This window comes from Chrysemys picta, chromosome 25, assembly GCF_011386835.1.
Source record: "Chrysemys picta bellii isolate R12L10 chromosome 25, ASM1138683v2, whole genome shotgun sequence".
Lineage (NCBI taxonomy): Eukaryota > Metazoa > Chordata > Testudines > Emydidae > Chrysemys > Chrysemys picta.
In genome coordinates this window covers 12,550,877-12,568,881 of record NC_088815.1, presented here as the reverse complement: position 1 = coordinate 12,568,881, position 18,005 = coordinate 12,550,877, and the positions used below count along the sequence as shown (strand labels likewise).

General features: G+C 47.2%; 1 protein-coding gene across 1 annotated transcript; it reads right to left on the bottom strand.

Moving 5' to 3' along the window:
- Positions 1-694: 694 nt before the first annotated feature.
- Positions 695-9,215, bottom strand: FAM174C (family with sequence similarity 174 member C). The gene is made up of 3 exons (XM_005302338.4): positions 8,870-9,215; positions 7,026-7,142; positions 695-4,930 (listed from the first exon to the last, which is right to left on the bottom strand). The coding sequence occupies exons 1-3, from the start codon at positions 9,133-9,135 to the stop codon at positions 4,927-4,929; spliced, it is 387 nt and encodes a 128-aa protein (XP_005302395.2). The 5' UTR covers positions 9,136-9,215; the 3' UTR covers positions 695-4,926.
- Between the last annotated feature and the right edge of the window lie 8,790 nt (positions 9,216-18,005).

Here is an 18,005-nt window from a genome sequence, read left to right as displayed (position 1 = left end):
TTTTTGGGCTCAGGACCCATTTGCAAGTGTTTATGGTCTGTCATGACCCAGTAAATAGGGAAAGGAGCTGCCACACGACCCTCAAACATTCTGGCAACCCAATTTTGGATCCTGACCCTCAGGTTGAGAAACCCTGATCTAGTGGATAGGAACTTGGAACACCTAGCTCGGCTGGTGTGGTGCTGGTGCGACTTTGGGTATGTCACTTAATCTACCCTGTGCCTCAGTCCCCCATATCTAATGGGGATATGGTTCCATACTTCTTGGGGTGACACATGGACAAAATCGATGTGTGATTGGGAGGTGTCATGTCATGCTATGGAGATGACAGCTAGTAGCTAGACAAAACAGCAGTGCTCTCCCCTGCTTTAACACGTCACTCACTCTTACACCAACATCCCTAGGCCGTCTCGCTTGCAAGACATCTTTTAGCCTTAGAGTAGTCAAGCAGAGAGAGAGTTTGAGAACAGAGCCCCTGGTGGATCAGCCCAGCACTGGGCCCGGTGTACTGGGCAGTCTTTCAGAATAACCACGGTCACAGTCACCGTCGCTACAAAGGAGGAATCTGTTGAAATGGAATGTTTTATTTTATTTGTTTGACGATACGAGGGGTGGAGAAAAGTGGTGACCAAAAGGAAAATGAACGATCAATACAGGATTGGCTGCTGTTTAAAAATAAACACAATCCAAGGGGGAGGGAAAACACTATGCACTAGAGTGCTTTTTTATTGACTACCTAGCAATCTGTTCAGACCACAGGTCCATCTCTCAGCACTTCAATGCTACAGATCACATTCAAGTCATGTGCAAATGAAATAAAACAGGAGTACAGCATTAACAGTAGTGCACTCCAGCCCAGTATCACTTTGAATCAATCTCATTAACCGCAGCAGAAGCCCCAGACAATTCGCCTATTAGTTCAGCGGTGAGTAGTTCGATGCCAGTACTGGATAACTCGATACAAACCCCCAAACAGATTAGAGAGAATTATGTAAACTTTGTTAATTAGCCTTTGGCTTAAACAACCCTAACAGTTTCAAGCAGACTCTACAGTGGTTAGCTGGAGCATACGCTGGTCCATGTCTGCGTGAACGTTATGGAGGATCACACAATCTTGGTTCTGATCATCCTCAACTCACGTCGACTTCCGTAGTGCTCGGTGTCCGGAGAATCAGGCCCTCTGTCAACATCCAAGTCAGCATCTGAAGCTCCAGGGTCTGGAGGGAGCAGACTGGGCAGACCAATGGCAAGAGGCAGCAGCCAGAGCGAGTGGCCGCTCACATTCACACCCAGAACAGGAAGTCGGACACACACCAGATCCGTTTTTCAGAAGAGGAGGTGTTACCAGTGGCACTCTAGGAGGGCCGCGAAAGCTTTGCCTGAGGCATACTGCAGAGTAATCTACCAGGGTGTCCATCCGGAACCGAAAACATGCTTTAAAAAAAAAAATCATTCACATAACCGTTGAAGGCGCCTCCCAGCGTGAGCGCCTCTCTTTGGGGGAAATAAAAGCCAGGATTTAAAAGCCACCATTATTAGCAATAGCCCTACCAGGGCAGCGCTGGTCTCACTCCAACTGTCCATGGCCAAGCCGTTTCCACCGCTCTCAGAAGCGGCTCTCGCCGCAGTGCTGACTCTCCCGTGCTTCTTACGGGTAGGCTGGGGGAGGCACAAGGCCACATGGAGCAATAGATCTGCACTGAAAGGAGTCTTACATTTTTGTCGTCATCAATTTTACTTCCTCCCGCAAGGTATGTGAACAATAATTTAGAGCAATCAAAAGCCCAAGAGCAGGAATGTGAGGAGAAAATCTTGGCTTGTGACGTGCAAAGCCAGACTGATGTACTAACTCCAAGACACAGAATTTAAGGTGTATTACCCATCCTTAAGTGGAAAAATAGCCTCCACAGGTCAGCTTTTAATATGGAATCAGCTAGAGGTCAGATCTGTCTCCAGTCAGAACAGACTCAAATCAAAAAGAGACTTTTGAGACTTTTCCTAGCTAGCAAGCGTCCCCTTTACACCCACAGAAATATTGCTTCTATTCTCCAGGGGGCAAAATTCACCCTTGCACAACTTATTTTGAGGGTTTAAAGTGGGGCATAGGCATCATGCCAGCCCTCTGCAGTGGGGTAAATTTAGGCACCTACTCCACCTACTTAATTTACTCCACCTACTTAATACCAGCAGAATTGGCATCTCACAGATTACATGCTACAGTGCTATCCCCACCTAGATTTTTAATTACTACTAAGGGGACATCAAACTCCACTTAGAACATTTTCATAATAGGCCCCTAGTTTGTACCTGAATAATTGAAAATATATATATATACAAAAATAAAATAGGTCCCATTTTCTTTCACCAGAATTATTAAACCGTTAACACATTAAAATCAATACTGTCTTAGAACCGTTCATTCCAACAGACCCAAGAAAATCAAAGATTGCAAACTCACTCTGTCCAACAGAGAAGCAGAACTTAAGGGATGAAAAAATAACTTGCCTCAGCTAATGCAAGGCCGATGAACATTAAGTCAAAGAGCTGAGCCAAACAGTTAATTAACTGGACCGCGATGCAGCGTCTGACTTAAGTGACTTGTGAATGATGCTTTACAGGAAAAGAGGTGTGATGGGAGCTGGAGGGTTAAGGCAAGCGTTACCAAGTGTGTTTATGGAGTACCACCCTAGAAGGGATGAAGGCAACACCATTCTAATGAATCAAAACAAGCTAACTCTCTGCATCACCCAAGGGCAGCAGTGGCCAAACTCAGCCATTACAGCTGTGCTCAGGTAACACGGAAAGCACAGTCATCTCTCCATCAGTTAAACACAAAGGTACTAAAATGGACATTAACAGACACAAATGAGATGAAATCCGTGACTATCAAGATGCTGTTTGATCATAGGGAAGTCGTCCTTTCAAAAATATTTTGTTTTTCAATCTTAAACAAGGACGCACCTCTTTCAGCAGGCTGGGGAGCCTACAGCTAAGAGCTAAGGTATCTGGGGTGGTAGAGGAAATCAACACTTCTAATCAGGACACCTTGGTATCAAGAAATACTGCCTGTTGCCTAGATGACCCCAAGGGACATGATGCTCTCTACATTGGTTTGGTTCAGGACTTCAAAGCTCAGGACAGCTCAACTCCCAGAAATCACTTCTACTGCCTGGCTGGTAGCAAACGCATTTAAGCATTGTCAATTTTTATCACTCTCCTTCCCGCTCTTTTTGTAACAGGTCAGTTTCTCCCTCGTTAACAAGACCGAATTCATTTCCGAGAGAAAGGAGCTGCTATCCCATATTTCCCTCCCAAAGCCGCTTCACGTAGTGTCCAATCTGCATCGAGAACAACACAGTCCTGCAGCCTTAAAGCTGCACCTCTCCAGTAGGAGATTTTCTAGCTTACAGGGTGACTGTGCTGGGATTCTTGTAGCAATGGCTCCCCCCCCACCCCCAAGGAGAGGGGGGGATCTTCAGGACTGCAGAGCTGTATGGCCCTTAATTTGCAAATAAACTGCACCCTGCATCTGCACTGTGGCTGAAGCCACATGCTTGCAAGAAGTGTGCTTTAATCAGGATTGTTGCTAGCACAGTTTCCACCAAAATACAAGCGGGGTCTGTACCTGATGAGGGTGCAGGGAAGGAGATATTTGCTGCACACTCCTAGTACATTCACATATGGCCCCTACACCACGGTTCACTGACCATCAACACAACCAGGCTACACCGGGACTTTTCTGCGGCTCACTGGGCTTATTCCATGGCACAGCCCAGAGCACTAATGCATGAACTGAAACTGCTCCCCCCACGCAAGAAGAGTTATTTTTGAACCAGCACTTCCTCAGCTTAAGATTTGCAGTCGATAGGGATCCGGCTTCAACTCCTCTTCAAGGTTATTCCGCTTTTTCCAGCCAACAGTTGTTCTTGGATGCGTTGCACTGGGGACAAGCACTTCCGATTTTCTACGCCTGGCGACCTTGGACAGCAATGCCATCTGTACTGAATCTAATAGCTTGGTAGATATTAAACAGCTCTGCGGTGAAGGGATCTTTTGCAGGTACTTTGGTTTGCAACTATACAAGAGAGTAGAATCTGAACATGCGTTGATCCCACAGTCTAGCCAAACAAGTTATTACGACTTCAGCCTCTCCTCCTGCCTCAGTGATCTCTCTTAGCTGTAAACACATTTCTTCATTCTCTAAGTCAGGCAATGACTTGTATTGTCACGGTGTCACGTCCATCTTTGGGTTGCGGCATTAGCACTAATAGCAACTGCAAGAATACTGATGCACTTAACCCGCTCCCTCCACCCCACAGCCGTTCTCCAGCGGGCTGAACTAACGTAATACAGTACAGATCCATTACCTAACGCAAAGGATAGCTCCAGACCTCAGAGACTGATATCGCTTATGTGGAGTCAGTTATAAAGGCAATTAGTAAAAAGTAATCCTATATCAACACTGCAAGAGCATTGTGTGGGCTACAAGAGAATCCAACTGCCTGATACCACTTCAGTTTCATTGCAGTAATTGCTAGAGAGTGGGATATAAACATATACAGGATATTGACTAGATTTCGTAGGCAGACTGACATGGCTGCAATACTTCAGTCCATCACTAGGAATGTTAGAAACCGAAAGCCCGCCTTAGATAGTCTCATTTTCATTATCAAGAGAGTTACAAAGCTTCCTGCGTGAGCGATACCACCTAGTGCAGTAGGACTTGTCATTTCATCACTCCGCCTTCTCCTACATAAGGGAAACCGGTTTAGATCCCTCCCCCACACACCTGTAAAACTGTGTGCTGTTAACTAGCAGTCATCTTAAGCAGTTAGAAAAAATAAACCCAAGAACTGGTGAGGCGATTCTGCTGGTGAACTTGCACCTTCTCGGTCAGTCTGTGCAGTTGGAGCCATTGGTCCCACATCACCTGGAAAATAGAAGACATCCAAGCACCAGAATGAGCGTTTACGGTTTGACAGATCTTTAGCATGCCTTGAAATAGCTGGGGGGGGGGGGAGAGGAGGGGAGATGGAGTGAGGGGGAGATGAAGGAGGGGCATGGGCATGTGATTCTCCTCCTCTTTGAAAATACTTTGAAGGAATCAAACCCACTTATCAAGACTTCACTGCAGAAAAGTATGCACTAAAATTAACATGTGTCCTAATGGGATAAAGACAGCTATGAATTAGGACACCATTGGTTCCTCCACATAAGACTGAGAAAGCTTTTAGAATCTCTAGGGGAAGCAAATATACTGTACACGTTTCTGACTCTCTGAAGGAAGTGTGTGTTTGGGCTATCTGACTACTAACGGCTTCCAGTCCGTAAGGAGGGAGCGTGGAACTCAGGAGACCTAGCTTATTCCCCGCTCTGCTAGGAAAGTCACTTCACCTCTGTGTCCTTATTTCCCCATCTGTAAAATGGGGATGATACTGGCTTTCCTTGTAAAGTGCTTAGAGCTACTGATAAAAAGCTAGGTATTATTATTACTACCCTGTATGGGATCAGAAGAAAACATAACAAAGGGAAAGCGATATCTGAACGAAGATAGAGGTGCTCATGTGCCTCCAAATGTAGAATTGTACAGAGCTGAGTTCAGTGTTAAAAGCCAAGTTTGCTTTATTAGGTGTTCAGTCAGCCATATTCGTCTACCCGGCAAAATTCCAAGTACCAGAATAACACTTAACTTCAAAGTGCTTTACAGACATTAGCTGATTAAATGCAAAGGAGTCTGAAATGTTTAATTTAGATGCAGCAAAAAGATTGCTGGGTTCTCAGAACAGGGAAGGTAGGAGGCAAAATGAACAGCAGATTCCTTGATGTGGAAGGCGATTGGAAGACAATGCAGAGACGCCAGGAGGGTAGGGAAGATGATTTTAGGACATGCAATGCCAGAGCTGTGCAGGGAGAAGCTCACACGCAATCCACCCACAATATGCCTGCCTCTAGCCACTGTTCTCAATCTCCCGCTTTCAGGAGCTATAACGTTAAACCAGAGACAGAGAACATGCAGCACTCTTTGCTCTCTTACATATTCTTGTACAGGAAACAACACCTGCACTCCAGACACTTCTTAAATACTGCCCAAACTTCCGGGCGATCAGTCCCTTCATCTCCTTTACTGTGTGTGTCTTTCACTGTGTTCCACATGCTTGGAACGGAATCTGAGAGACGTGCGCACCAAACTCCTTCCCTTTTCCTTCTTTATAAAGGACCGTTCTATGATAAATTCCGTTCTAAGTGACCCTGGGTCGTTGTGTTTGTTCTGAATTGCAACCTCTCTAGGAGAGCAACATAACTATTTGACACAGATCACCTATTGTACTGCACTGTGTCCATTGCAGAAATAACCATAATAAAAATTATTACAGAAGAGACAATTCAGTTTTGCAGAGTGGAAGGAGGCAGAATTAGAATAACTATGAGATGCAGAGTAAAGGGAATTATCACATCAAAAATAATTTGAAAGTCTTATCTTATAAAAAGCCTTTAGTAGATTCTTAAAACAAAGGATTTGAAATCTGTTTACTATTTGTGTTTCACTCAGTCCCAGGAAGAAAATAACCTTGACAGTTTCATTTAGGGAAGGTGTTAGTATGCTTCTATTCAGTTTCACTTGCTGGTTTTCATGCACTAGCACCATGCTACAAAGCCGAGGCAAACAATAGGAGAAACCTTGTTACAAAAAAACATCCCCCTCCCCTTCCCTCCCCAAATTAAACAAATAAATATTTCTATTGATCTCAGGTTTTGTAAAAGCTAATTTTTAATTCATGTCTCTAATAAATTCACATGTATAAAGGCCCTTTAGTATCCCAAGCAAGACCATCTATGCAAGGTTGTTCTCTTGAGACTGTTAGCATTAATGGAACCCAACGGCCTGACACTGCAACCGGATCCACACAGTTGGACCCTTGCACCTGCACAGAGTTTCAACTGTGTGGATCCAATTACAGGATCTGTGCCCAAGCTTCAAGCATCTTTTCAAAGAGATATTTAGCCATTTGTAAACATCCACCTACCGTCTCAGATTTCTTGTTTCAAACACTGTGTCTTCATCGCTGTCGAGAGAACCCAACTCCATATTTTCATCATAGTTTGAAAGGAGACCATATTTCTTCCGCTGAGGTTTCTTCAACCTGAAATCAGTTTTGAGCTCATTCACAGGTTCTTCTGATCTAGAAATTTCATTCACAGACCCTGATGTATGCTCCCTTTTGCATACAATGGCATGAGCTCATAAGGACAGGAGGGGCCTGCTTAGCAGAAAGGGCAAAGTGAACAAAAATAGGGGATTGGGATGTTTTGTCTGTGGACTATTACATACTCTCAGGTTTGCTGCTGGATAGCACATAGTTTGGCTTCAGTGGTCATCACCTGTAGAGTAGCTCAAAAATATCACCCCTAAGTCTGCATACCACTGCCAATGGGAGATATTAGTCAGAAAGATTGTATCGGAAAATTTCTTTGGTGCTTTCTAAGGAGTGAATTTTGACCAAAATAGTTATACTAGTGTAACTCCCTGTGCATGTACTCTTATTCTGAATTCAGAGTGCCTTTTTTTCAATTCAGTTTCCATGTCACTTTGGCCAGGTCTACGCTTAGGACTTTTGCTGGCACAGTAATGCCAGTTAGGGGTGTGATTTTTTTATGACATTTCTATACCAGTAAAAGCCATAGTGTAGGCAATCATAACAGAAAAATGTGCTTTTATGGGTATATGCTGTGTCTACATCAGTAGGGCTTGCTAACAAAGCTATATCAGCATAGCTATACCAGCAGATCTCTTCTAATACAGGCAGCCATCCAAAAAGGGGCTTAAGCTAAACCAAAAAAAGCCACTCTCATTCCAGGATAAGAATGTCCATATAGGCAGTTAGACTGGTAAAACTTTCCTGTGTGGACAAGCCCTAAAACAGGAAAGGATTTCACCTGCTTCAGAGAGGCAACTGTATGAGGATAAAAAATGTTACAACTCGTTGGGATAACCGGGTGGAATGCTGGACTCCGTCTCTCACCTCAGGGCCTGAGGCACAAAGGACAACCAGTCTGTCCCTGCTACACCAGTGTGGGGCTAAAGAATATCTCCAGAGAAGGGGATGGCAGAGTCTCAGGGGACATTTTCCCCAGACTCCTCTCAGCTTTTACAGCAGAAATACAGAGCTACCTTCACTGAGCCCACACTCATCAGAAGACAGTGGGGTTTTGGAAAAGCCGCTTTCTCATTAATTACGGGATGTCTTAAGCAACAGGAGAAAGATGTCAGAGTTCCCAAGAGAAACAGAAGAATGTAGGCATGTTTAAGGGCATGGCGTAATCTTTCTAGGGATTGCAAAAGGCTCCAGCATTTCCTCACCCTGACTAAAGCGTCCAAAGGGAAAACAGAAAATCCACAAAGGATGACATATGCATGGGAGAGTTATGGCTCTCCCAGAAGCCTTCCTATGGGTGTGTGTGTGTTTATTTAAGGGAAAAGTGAGTCTAGGATGTTCCCAAGTCTGTTTCCCAGGAACATGGGGTGGGGAGAGGAGCCACGGAGGTTCCCAAGCCTACCTCCTGGGGAGACAGCGATAAGGACCCCACCCCTGTTCATATCCCCCCAAAGACACTCCATGGGGTGAAGGAGGTGCTCCAGGGGATGGGGGTCTAGGGGACCCCATAGACGGTCCCTTGGAATATAGGGGGGAAAGAAGAGACGGTCTCATGACCAGTTTCCTTCCACTGGGATGGGTCCCTAATATGGGGAGCTCCATGTCTGCCGCCCGGGGCCGCCCCAGCCCCCCGCCAGCCTCGCCCCCCGGGTGCGCCCCAGCCCCGCCCCCCGGGTGCGCCCCAGCCCCGCCCCCCGGGTGCGCGCCCCACTCACCGCAGCGCCCGCACCAGGAAGTAGAGCGCGGCCAGCGCGCAGAGGCCGGTGAGCACGTAGAAGCCCCGTTGTACCGCGGGGAACCGCCCGCCCAGCAGGTCCAGGCCTCGGATCCCGCTGTCGCTGTGGTTCCCGGCCGGCCCCGTCCCGTTGGCGGCGGTGCCCGGGGGCGGCGAGGTCCCCGCCGGCCCGGGGGAGCTGGACACCGCGCAGGCGCCGAGCAGGCAGAGCAGGAGGAGGAGGCAACCGAGCTCCCGCGGGACCATGGCGGGCGCACGGCAACTACCGGGACACGCGCACTTCAGACTCAGAACGAGGCCAACCCACCGGAAATGGCCCGGTCCGGCGCAGCGCTGGCTGGGGTCCGGCCGGGGACTATGGAGCCCGCACACGGGGTTCCGGGAACGCTGGGTTCCGGGTAGGGTACAGAGTAGGGTAGGGGTGTCGGAGCAGTGGGATTCCAGGGTGCAGAGGGGAACAGGGGGAAACAGGGTGCAGAGGGGAGAAGGGTATGGAGCCAAAGGGGGAGCAGAGAGTATCAGGAAGCAGAAAGGAGGTGCAAAGGGATTCCAGGGTGCAGAGGGAAACAGGGGGAAACAGGGTGCAGAGGGGAGAAGGGTATGGAGCCAAAGGGGGAGCAGGGAGTATCAGGAAGCAGAAGGGAGGTGCAAAGGGACTCCAGGGTGCAGAGGGGTATGGGGCCATGGGGGAGCAGTAGGGTTGCCAAGTTTCTGGTTTTTTACTGAAATGCCCAGTCGAAAAGGGACTCTAGCGGCTCCGCTGGGTGGCGCAGCGGGGGGCCGGGGCTGGGGCTAGCGCCGCACGACTCCCAGAAGCTGCCGCCAGATCCCACAGCCTCCACTGGTCGCGGTTCCTGGCCAATGGGAGCTGTGGAGCTGGCACTTGGAGCAAGGGCAGCGCACAGAGCCTCCCTGGCCGCCAATACGCCTAGGGGCTGCAGGGCATTTGAAAGAATGGACCACGGGTATCTCCTGGGCACTCTGCAGGCGTTCGGCTTGTGGCCCCAATTTGTGGGTTTTCTCCAGGTGCTATACACCTCCGCGGAGTGTTTGGCTAGGCTCAACAGGACCCTGACGGAGCCACTCAGCTTCGGGCGGGGGTGGGGGGGGAGCAGGGTGCATCAGGGGTGTCCACTGTCGGGCCAGCTGTATAATCTGGCAGTCGAGCCCTTCCTCTATCTCCTCCATCGGAGGTTGACGGGGTTGGTGCTCCGTGAGCCGGAGTTGCAGCTGGTCCTGTCGGTGTACGTCGATGATGTGCTCCTCATGGTCCAGGACCCGGGCGATCTGATGCGGGTGGAGGCCCGCCAGGCAATCTACTTGGCGGCCTCCTGTGCCCAGATCAACTGCGTCAAGACCTCTGGCCTGATGGTCGGGGATGGGTAGCAGACGAGCTCCCTCCCACCCGCGCTTCAAGCCATTCAGTGGAGCACAGGTCCACTGCTCTATCTCGGCGTTTACCTTTCCGCCACACATCCTTCTCCACCGGAGAACTGGCAGGATTTGGAGGCCAGGGTAGGTCAGCGGCTGTGGAGATCGACAGGGCTCCTCCGGTGCCTCTCCCTGTGGGGGAGGGCACTGGTGCTGAACCAGTTAGTTCTGTCCATGCTCTGGCACCAGCTCAAGACCCTGCGCCCGGCCCCAGGGCTCCCTGCCTGGCTCCAGAGGGTAGCTCTGGAGTTCTTCTGGCCAGGACTGCACTGGGTCTCTGCAGGGGTCCTGAGTCTTCCCCTGGAGGAGGGAGGACAGGGCTTGGTCTGCCTCCACAGCCAGGTCCATGTCTTCTGCCTCCAGGCCCTGCAGAGACTCCTTTATGCTGCAGGTAGTCCGGCATGGAGCACTTTGGTGCATGCCTTCCTCCACCACCTTCAAGGGCTCCAATACGCCAGGCAGCTCTTTTTTCTCCACCTGGGGGGTCTTCCACAAGACCTCTCCAAGCTGCCGGTCTTCTACCAGGACATCCTCCAGACCTGGAAGCAGTTCTCAGCGACCGGGTCCGTTGTGGCCACCGACAGGGCAGACCTCCTCGCAGAACCCCCTGCTACACAACCCCCACCTCTGTGTGCAAGTGGTGGAGTTCCCCTTGGTGCGCCGGTGGTTGTCCTGGCAGAAACCACCAGAATCAGAGTCCTCCTGGAGTACGACTGGGGGGACCCCTGAACACTTGGTCGGCGCATGGGGCTCTCCACCCTTCTGACCCCTCCCCCCCCGCATGTACTTCAGGAGGTGGGGGCAGCCTTGTTGCCCTCCTCTCAGGTTTTCCTTGAGTGGGTACTGCGAGAGGGTGCTCCCCGCCCACCCCTCACCCTCTGAACCTTTTCATCGGGTCCCTGTCCCGTGAGCTCTCCCGGCCCCCTCCCTTCCACAATCCGAGCCAGCTGCATGCCCTGCGGCCAGTTCGCTTCCGAACCACGCCAAGTAAACACCTCTACACGCTCATGCTCCACACGTTTTACTTCCTCACCCTCGTGTCCCACCCTGATACCAAATGGCAGGACTATTTATCACCTGTGGAGGTGAGGAACCCTGGTGGGCCAGCCTCTATTCCACCCTGGTCCCACGGCCCACCAGGGATATCGGTTGGCGGCTCCTTCATGGATCCATGAGCACGGGCATTGTACCTGGCGTTGTTCACCCCATCCCTGACGCCTGCCCCTTTTGAGCCATTAGGGAGAACCTGGCGCACGCTTAGCTTGAATGCGCCAGGTTGTAGACCTTCTTCTGGCTCCTCCAGAACCTCCTGTTGAGGTTCTGTCTGTGCTTTTCCCCACACCTGTTTATATTTGCACACCCTGACCGTGGCCCCACGAAGTCGCAAGACCTCCTCATCAACCTCCTCCTGGCCCTGGCTAAAGTGACCATCTTCAACGCCGGGAGGAGGATGCAAGACGAGGGGGTGCTCTGCGACTGTGGGGCCTATTGCCGCTCCTCCCTGGTCTCACGCATCCGGGCAGAGTTCCTCTGGGTGGCGTCTGCTGGCTCCCTAGACACCTTTGAGGAACAGTGGGCGCTGTCCAGGGTTCTCTGCTCGGTGTCCCCCTCTGGATCCCTAGTTTTGCACCTTTGACCTTCACTCCTGATTCTGTTATTTCTTAGTTGTCACCTGAACTCATTTGGATCCCGGGTCCAGTGGTCCCTCCTGCAAGGCTGGGGGAGGGGTCTTTAGAAGCAGACGGGCTTGTGCCTGCCCGTCTCTCGGAGCTTTCCAATAAGGCCTAGGGGCTGCAGGGACTTGGCAGCCACTTCCTGGGAGCTGCGGTAAGCGCCACCAGGACCCTGCACCCTAATCCTCCGCCCCAGGCCCTTTCCCGCACCCAAACTCCCACAGCCCACACCCCGAACCCTGCACCCCCAGCTGGAGCCCTCACCCTCCTTCCGCACCCCAGCCCAGTGTGAGCGAGCAACGAGGGAGGGGGGATGGAGTGAATGGGGGCGGGGCCTTGGGAAAGGGGCAGGGCAGGGATGTTCGGTTTTGTGCCATTAGAAAGTACGTAACCCTAGGGGGAGCAGGAAGCAGAGACGAGGTGCACAGGGACTCTAGGGTACAGGGGAGCACTGAGATAAGGAACAAGGACCGGGGGAGATCGGCCACAATTCCTGGAGACCTCAGGGCAATCCTGGAGGGTTGGCAACTCTAATTAGGACCCCCATCCAGACCACTGGGATTACTCACATGCTTAAAATTAAGCACATGACTAAGTGTTTGCAAGACAGGGAGACATTCTACTCCCATGTTTTAACCATTCTCAGCAGAGCAATCTCTGACCTCCTGGTGCAGTGACTGGAATCACGCTCCTTTCTGCCTAACCTCAGGTCTCATTTTCACTCTTTAAAAATCATTCCTGATTATGCAGGTCAGAAAGGGCGACCGTCTGTCATTGGAAGATTTCCTGTCAGCTGGATCTTCCCCTTCCAGTTATGATTCAAAACTTTTTCCATACTGTGGCCCCTGTTACACAAAGTTTCATGATTCCCCCCTCCCTTCTAGCCAAAAAGAAAGGGAAGGTTTGTACACATCCCTTGGACCTGTTAGCAATCTCCAGGTGGAGAAGCAAGGCTTTGCAACATTACAATACTTGTTAAACATCAAATGTTCTCCACATATTTTTGAATGTAATGTGTGATTTTAAAACACACAAATATGAAAACCTCTCCATATTTCCCTGGAATTCTGTCACTACTGCTTAAAGAACTCTCAGAGGATTCGTTTGTCTCTTTAGAACCAGTAAATATTTACTAACCAGGAATAAACATTCTGGTTTCCCATGTGTGTGCCCATGACATTGGAACTTCTCTAGGCCACTGGTCTGAATTTGACCAAGACCGGACTAATTAAAAGTTGTTACCAACGACAGCTTAAAGGGGTTGGCAGGCTCAGCTCAGCTTCTGCTGAACAAGCCACCACATCACAAAAGCCACCACTTCAATCTACGTGAGGCACCGGCAGATCCCAAGATGGCATCAACTGTCATAGTTCCATTGTGCGGCTATGTCAGTTTACACAAGCTAAGGATCTGCCAACTGGTTTTCCAAATAGCTCAGCACATGCGGTCGGTGCTAGATTTTGAAAATTGCTCAGCCGGTTAAGATGCAGGTGTCTTGGACATCTGGGTTTGTCATGATGGGGCGCTGTTTAGTGCCAAGCTCTTTTGGAAAATCTGGCCCTAATTGTTTTATTGGAAATCTCAGTGAAGTCCATTGAATGAAAAAATGTTTCACTTTAGCAGTGTTTCCCCCCAGTAATTTTTAAGAGATTTTGCTGGCTGGTGTTGGTAACATTGTGTTGTCAATAGTAAACCTTTAAAGGACACACACTTCAAAAGAGTGGAACTTCTGAAGATTACAGAGTGCTCTTTCAAAATGCCCTAATTCAAGATTTCTCTGGGGAAGTTTCTGCCACTTTTATTAGTCTCCTTTTCACACTGGCCATTAGGTGTCACTATAGTTCCACATCTCAAAACCACTGCCTGGGAGTCCTTTGAATAGGGGATTCTCTATTAAGTCTGTTCATCCCAAACTGATTCTGGGAATCATTTCGTTAATCCGTTCGCTGTAATCTGTGAAACCAGTAATGCCTTAGATCAAATTTAGTCAGGCCTCCAGTTTTGCATTTACAATTATTTGCATAAGTAATTTAGGGCACAAAGGCCTCATCATATCAGGAACTTGTCAGGTTTTTCATATCATACTTTGTGTGTGTGCATTTACTTCATTTTAACTTCTGAGATGGTATTTACCATTAAGGGTTCATATGCTGCACTGCGCTCAGTGGGCATGCAGAACACCCACTATCACCAACAGAGAAATTATTAAATACATCAGGCAACATTCTGATTGAAGGTTTGTTTTGTTTAACTCTCGTTGGGGTCAATGAGTTTGATGGGGGTACAAGATAAGTAGACTTCAGGATTTCCCTGCTGTGTATACACATAAATCCTTTCATTGTTCCTGTAAGTTTTCATAGCTGTCCAAGATGCAGACATAGAAAAGTGACTTTCCCAAGGTCAGACAGCAGATCAGTGGTACATTCAAGAATAGAAACTATAGCTCCTGGCTCCTAGTCTAGTGACCTATTCACTAGCCCATCATGTTGCAAACTCTTGCACACTTTCTTGGAAAGGCTGATCTTCAATGGGGTTTAATAACTGGCAGTACCATAAATTCATAATAGAGAGATAGATGAGGCAGCATGTAAAGAAAGGCTGGGATATGATCAAATGCATTTTGTTTATTAATATGAGACAGGGAAGGGGGTTTCCTTGTTAGCACCTTTGTAAATCTGGTGTACATAGGGAATTCAGGAACCCTCTTCCTTCAATTATCACCTGCGCACAGCATTCTGCTCCCTTTGTCAAGTCTCAGAAACCTACTTGGCAGCTGTAAACTTACAGAGCTACATGGTTTTTTGAGAGTTAAACAAGGAGCCCAGGGCCTGATTTTCAGTGTGGAGTAACCCCAGAACCAACTGAAGCCAATTTGATAGGTGCTCAGCACACCTAAAAAAATCAGTCCCCCTGGCTACTGAAAAGGCATTTGAAGTCCATATATAGCAGAATGAAATTCTAACTCAGGGATATTTCAAGAGTATGGAAAGTGCACAGCATAAGGCTGCTTCAGATCAATATGGGTAAAACTGCATTTCTTTATTTCCAGCTGTTTGCTCTCAGCTTTAGTTCTCATTTACAACTTTTAAGCATGACAAGGCACTGGTGTAACATATCAATGATGACAGCCACAAGGGCAGAGACTTAGGGGAAGTCTGAATTACAGAGGGATGTATTGGAAACATTCACAGCCAGTTATTGGATATCAAAGTTCTTGAAACCAGATGACATCTCCTTGTTTCAGTGAAATGAGACAATGAGGTAAGCCAATAGTTGATGGAAAGGAGGCTTTGATTGAGGGGTAGAAGTATCTTAGAGCAAGAAATAATAAACTAAGAATTTAACTAAAGGAAGGGATTAAACAAGGCACCTGACTTCATTAAGTTAATTAGCAGGGCTATATTAATACAGTGGAAGAAAGTAAGAGGGGAACAAAAGCAGAAGTATGCGCTCTATGCCCAGACTGCTAAGAGCGAAGTAAGGGAAATGAAGACAATGTGGCTAAATGACAGGATAATTTTCTTAGCAAAAGTTTCTGAAGCCTGCCTCCGGACATCACATTGTAAAGGCGGACTTGTCTCGTCAAGTTGGTTTGATCTAGAAACTGAGCAAGGGAGTTTGGATCCACTTATATTTGAAAAAAATAGTATGACGAGATGAGTCAGATCCTATGAAACTAAGGCAATTAAATCTACTTGAGGCAACTTTCGTCAAATGGTTGGCAGCCAGTTGCAGATTAGAAAGTGTAATGACAGTCTCTGGTCAGAGTGCCCAATGTTAGGTTAAGTATGGGACTGAAGATTTCAGATGTTGGGGCGTTCAACTCCAATGCTCTGCACTGTGCGTTGTCACTCACACCTGTGCAAGGTGGGTGAAAACTATCAATTCTGAGCTGGTAGCTTTTCACATCCACTTTGCACTGCTGTAAATAACTGCACAAGGTGCAAGGCACTGGTAAATCAGAGTCAGTAAGCACCAGTGTAAGTTCTTCAAGGATGAGGAACAATGTACAGAGCAAGCTACAAACTGGAGGATTCACTTAAGTTTCAGTTAGGGAAACCACACTTGAACCCAAGTTCTCAGAGCAGCACCAGCAAGATGAAGCTACAAGGGAGAGAATAAGTTGGAGTTATGTTCATGCAGCAGAAGTAAATGACTTTAGCATGCAGATCAAATGACAGCAAGGCTATGGTTTTTACCCCCACAGGGCTTTAATTTTGACCTTGCTATATAAACAAGTACAAAGAAACAAAACCAATGAGTGCATAAGGTAGCCATTACATGGAATTTGGGAAAGATGTATAGGAGACACCTTTATAGAATAGCACAAAGCTGGTAAGATGAGAAGTTGAGTCAACACATTCGAGGAAAGATAGGTAGGTATTGCGTTGGCTGACTTTAGGAGCTGGAGTCAAAATTTTCAATATTTTGTTCAAGATGGTGTTTATTATTGGCTGTAGCCAATGTATTCCTTTTGATCCTATTTTGAGATACTTTTAGACAAATGTTTCTAAAGCACTTGTACATGCCAAGTATGAAAACTGATGCACTCATAAAAGCTTTGAGAGAAATGGATAGTTAAGCCAAATCCTAGCTATTTCTCCCACAAACCTTCAGGCTTTTGGGGGAGCCACCTCTTATGCATGGAATGTCCTCCTGGAATGCTCCTTTAGGAAGCCATTAAAACCCACTTCTATGCCATCTATGGCAAGCTGGTAGAAGGCAACTGCCAAGGTGGCCACTGGCATCTTTTCATTTATACATTTCAAACAGTTGTAAACCATTTTTCCTCACCCTTCTCCTCTCCTAGCTGTAGCATTTGGTCATCCCTTAAGCTGGTCTAGTTTTTCTACAACTTTATTTAGATAAGGGAATTGCACTGAGTAAAATAAACTTTTATCTATACATGGTATGTGTCTGTTTTCATAACAGTAACTACAACTGCATTAGGTTGTACTCATGAATAGTACAAAAACTAGATTAGTACCTATTCTAAACTTTTGTACAAAACTAGGCATTTGTACAGCACCAAAACTAGGGGGCTTCAAAGTAACTGAGGCTTCTGCGCACTATTGTAATAAAAGTCTTCTCCAACATTAAAGTATCTCTGAAAAGCTTGTCTGACTGCAGTACTTAAATGCAAGTTAATGGGTCATTATTGCTTCAACATACTAGTTTCATTATTAAGTCAGGACTCTATAAAGCAGCTAGTTCAGTACCAGGCAATTGCCCCAATAGACAATTTCATATTGTGGATATAGAGGATTGGCAGAAAAGGTTTTGCTAGAGCTGAGTCACCTTCAGCAGCGCAACTGCTAAATGATGATTTACACAATAGGGTTAGGAGAGATCTCTCTGAGCATAAACTCAAGTTAGAAATATTTAATCAAACCCAAATGTGAATGTTTTTCTCATAACAGTATGAGAAGTCTCAAACAGCCATTTATGGTAAGCTGCAAAGAAACATTCCTTTTACAGTTGAGAAATCTAAAAGCAATAGGCGCTACTTAGGTAGAACTTTTTTTGGTGCTGGGAATTGGTAAATGGCAAAAAATTAGTTGCAGAATAGTGAGCTCCGATTTGCCACCCAATATGGAGGTTTTGTAGAAAAGCTTTTAAAAAACTATTTAGTGTAATTTTGACACTTTTCCCTAGCATTGTTTTAACATTTATCAGCAGAGGGTGCAAACCAATTATACCTGTAGACTAATGTACATGAACCTTAATCTAGAAGACAAATTTCAATATGTAAATTTGATTGCTAAAATTCCAAGTTTTATTAGTCTAATAGGTTTGGAACAGATAATGTTTTCACCCCTCAGCTCATAGAGAGCTGACTGACCACTAGTGTTTATGTAGTTGCTCAAATGACCATAGTGCCCCTTCAAACTCAGTCATCAGAAGGTAGTAACATTTGTGAATGCAAAATAGGTAGAATACCCAAATACAAGCTTCCAATGGTGTTTCAGTGACTTTAGGCTGTATTTTTTTGAACTTGGACTTGGTCATGAA

Coding starts and splice junctions, on each gene's coding strand:
- FAM174C (XM_005302338.4), bottom strand. CDS start 9,135: ATGGTCCCGCGGGAGCTCGGTTGCCTCCTCCTCCTGCTCTGCCTGCTC. Junction 7,143..8,869: donor TTCCTGGTGCGGGCGCTGCG/GTGAGTGGGGCG, acceptor AACTGATTTCAG/GTTGAAGAAACCTCAGCGGA.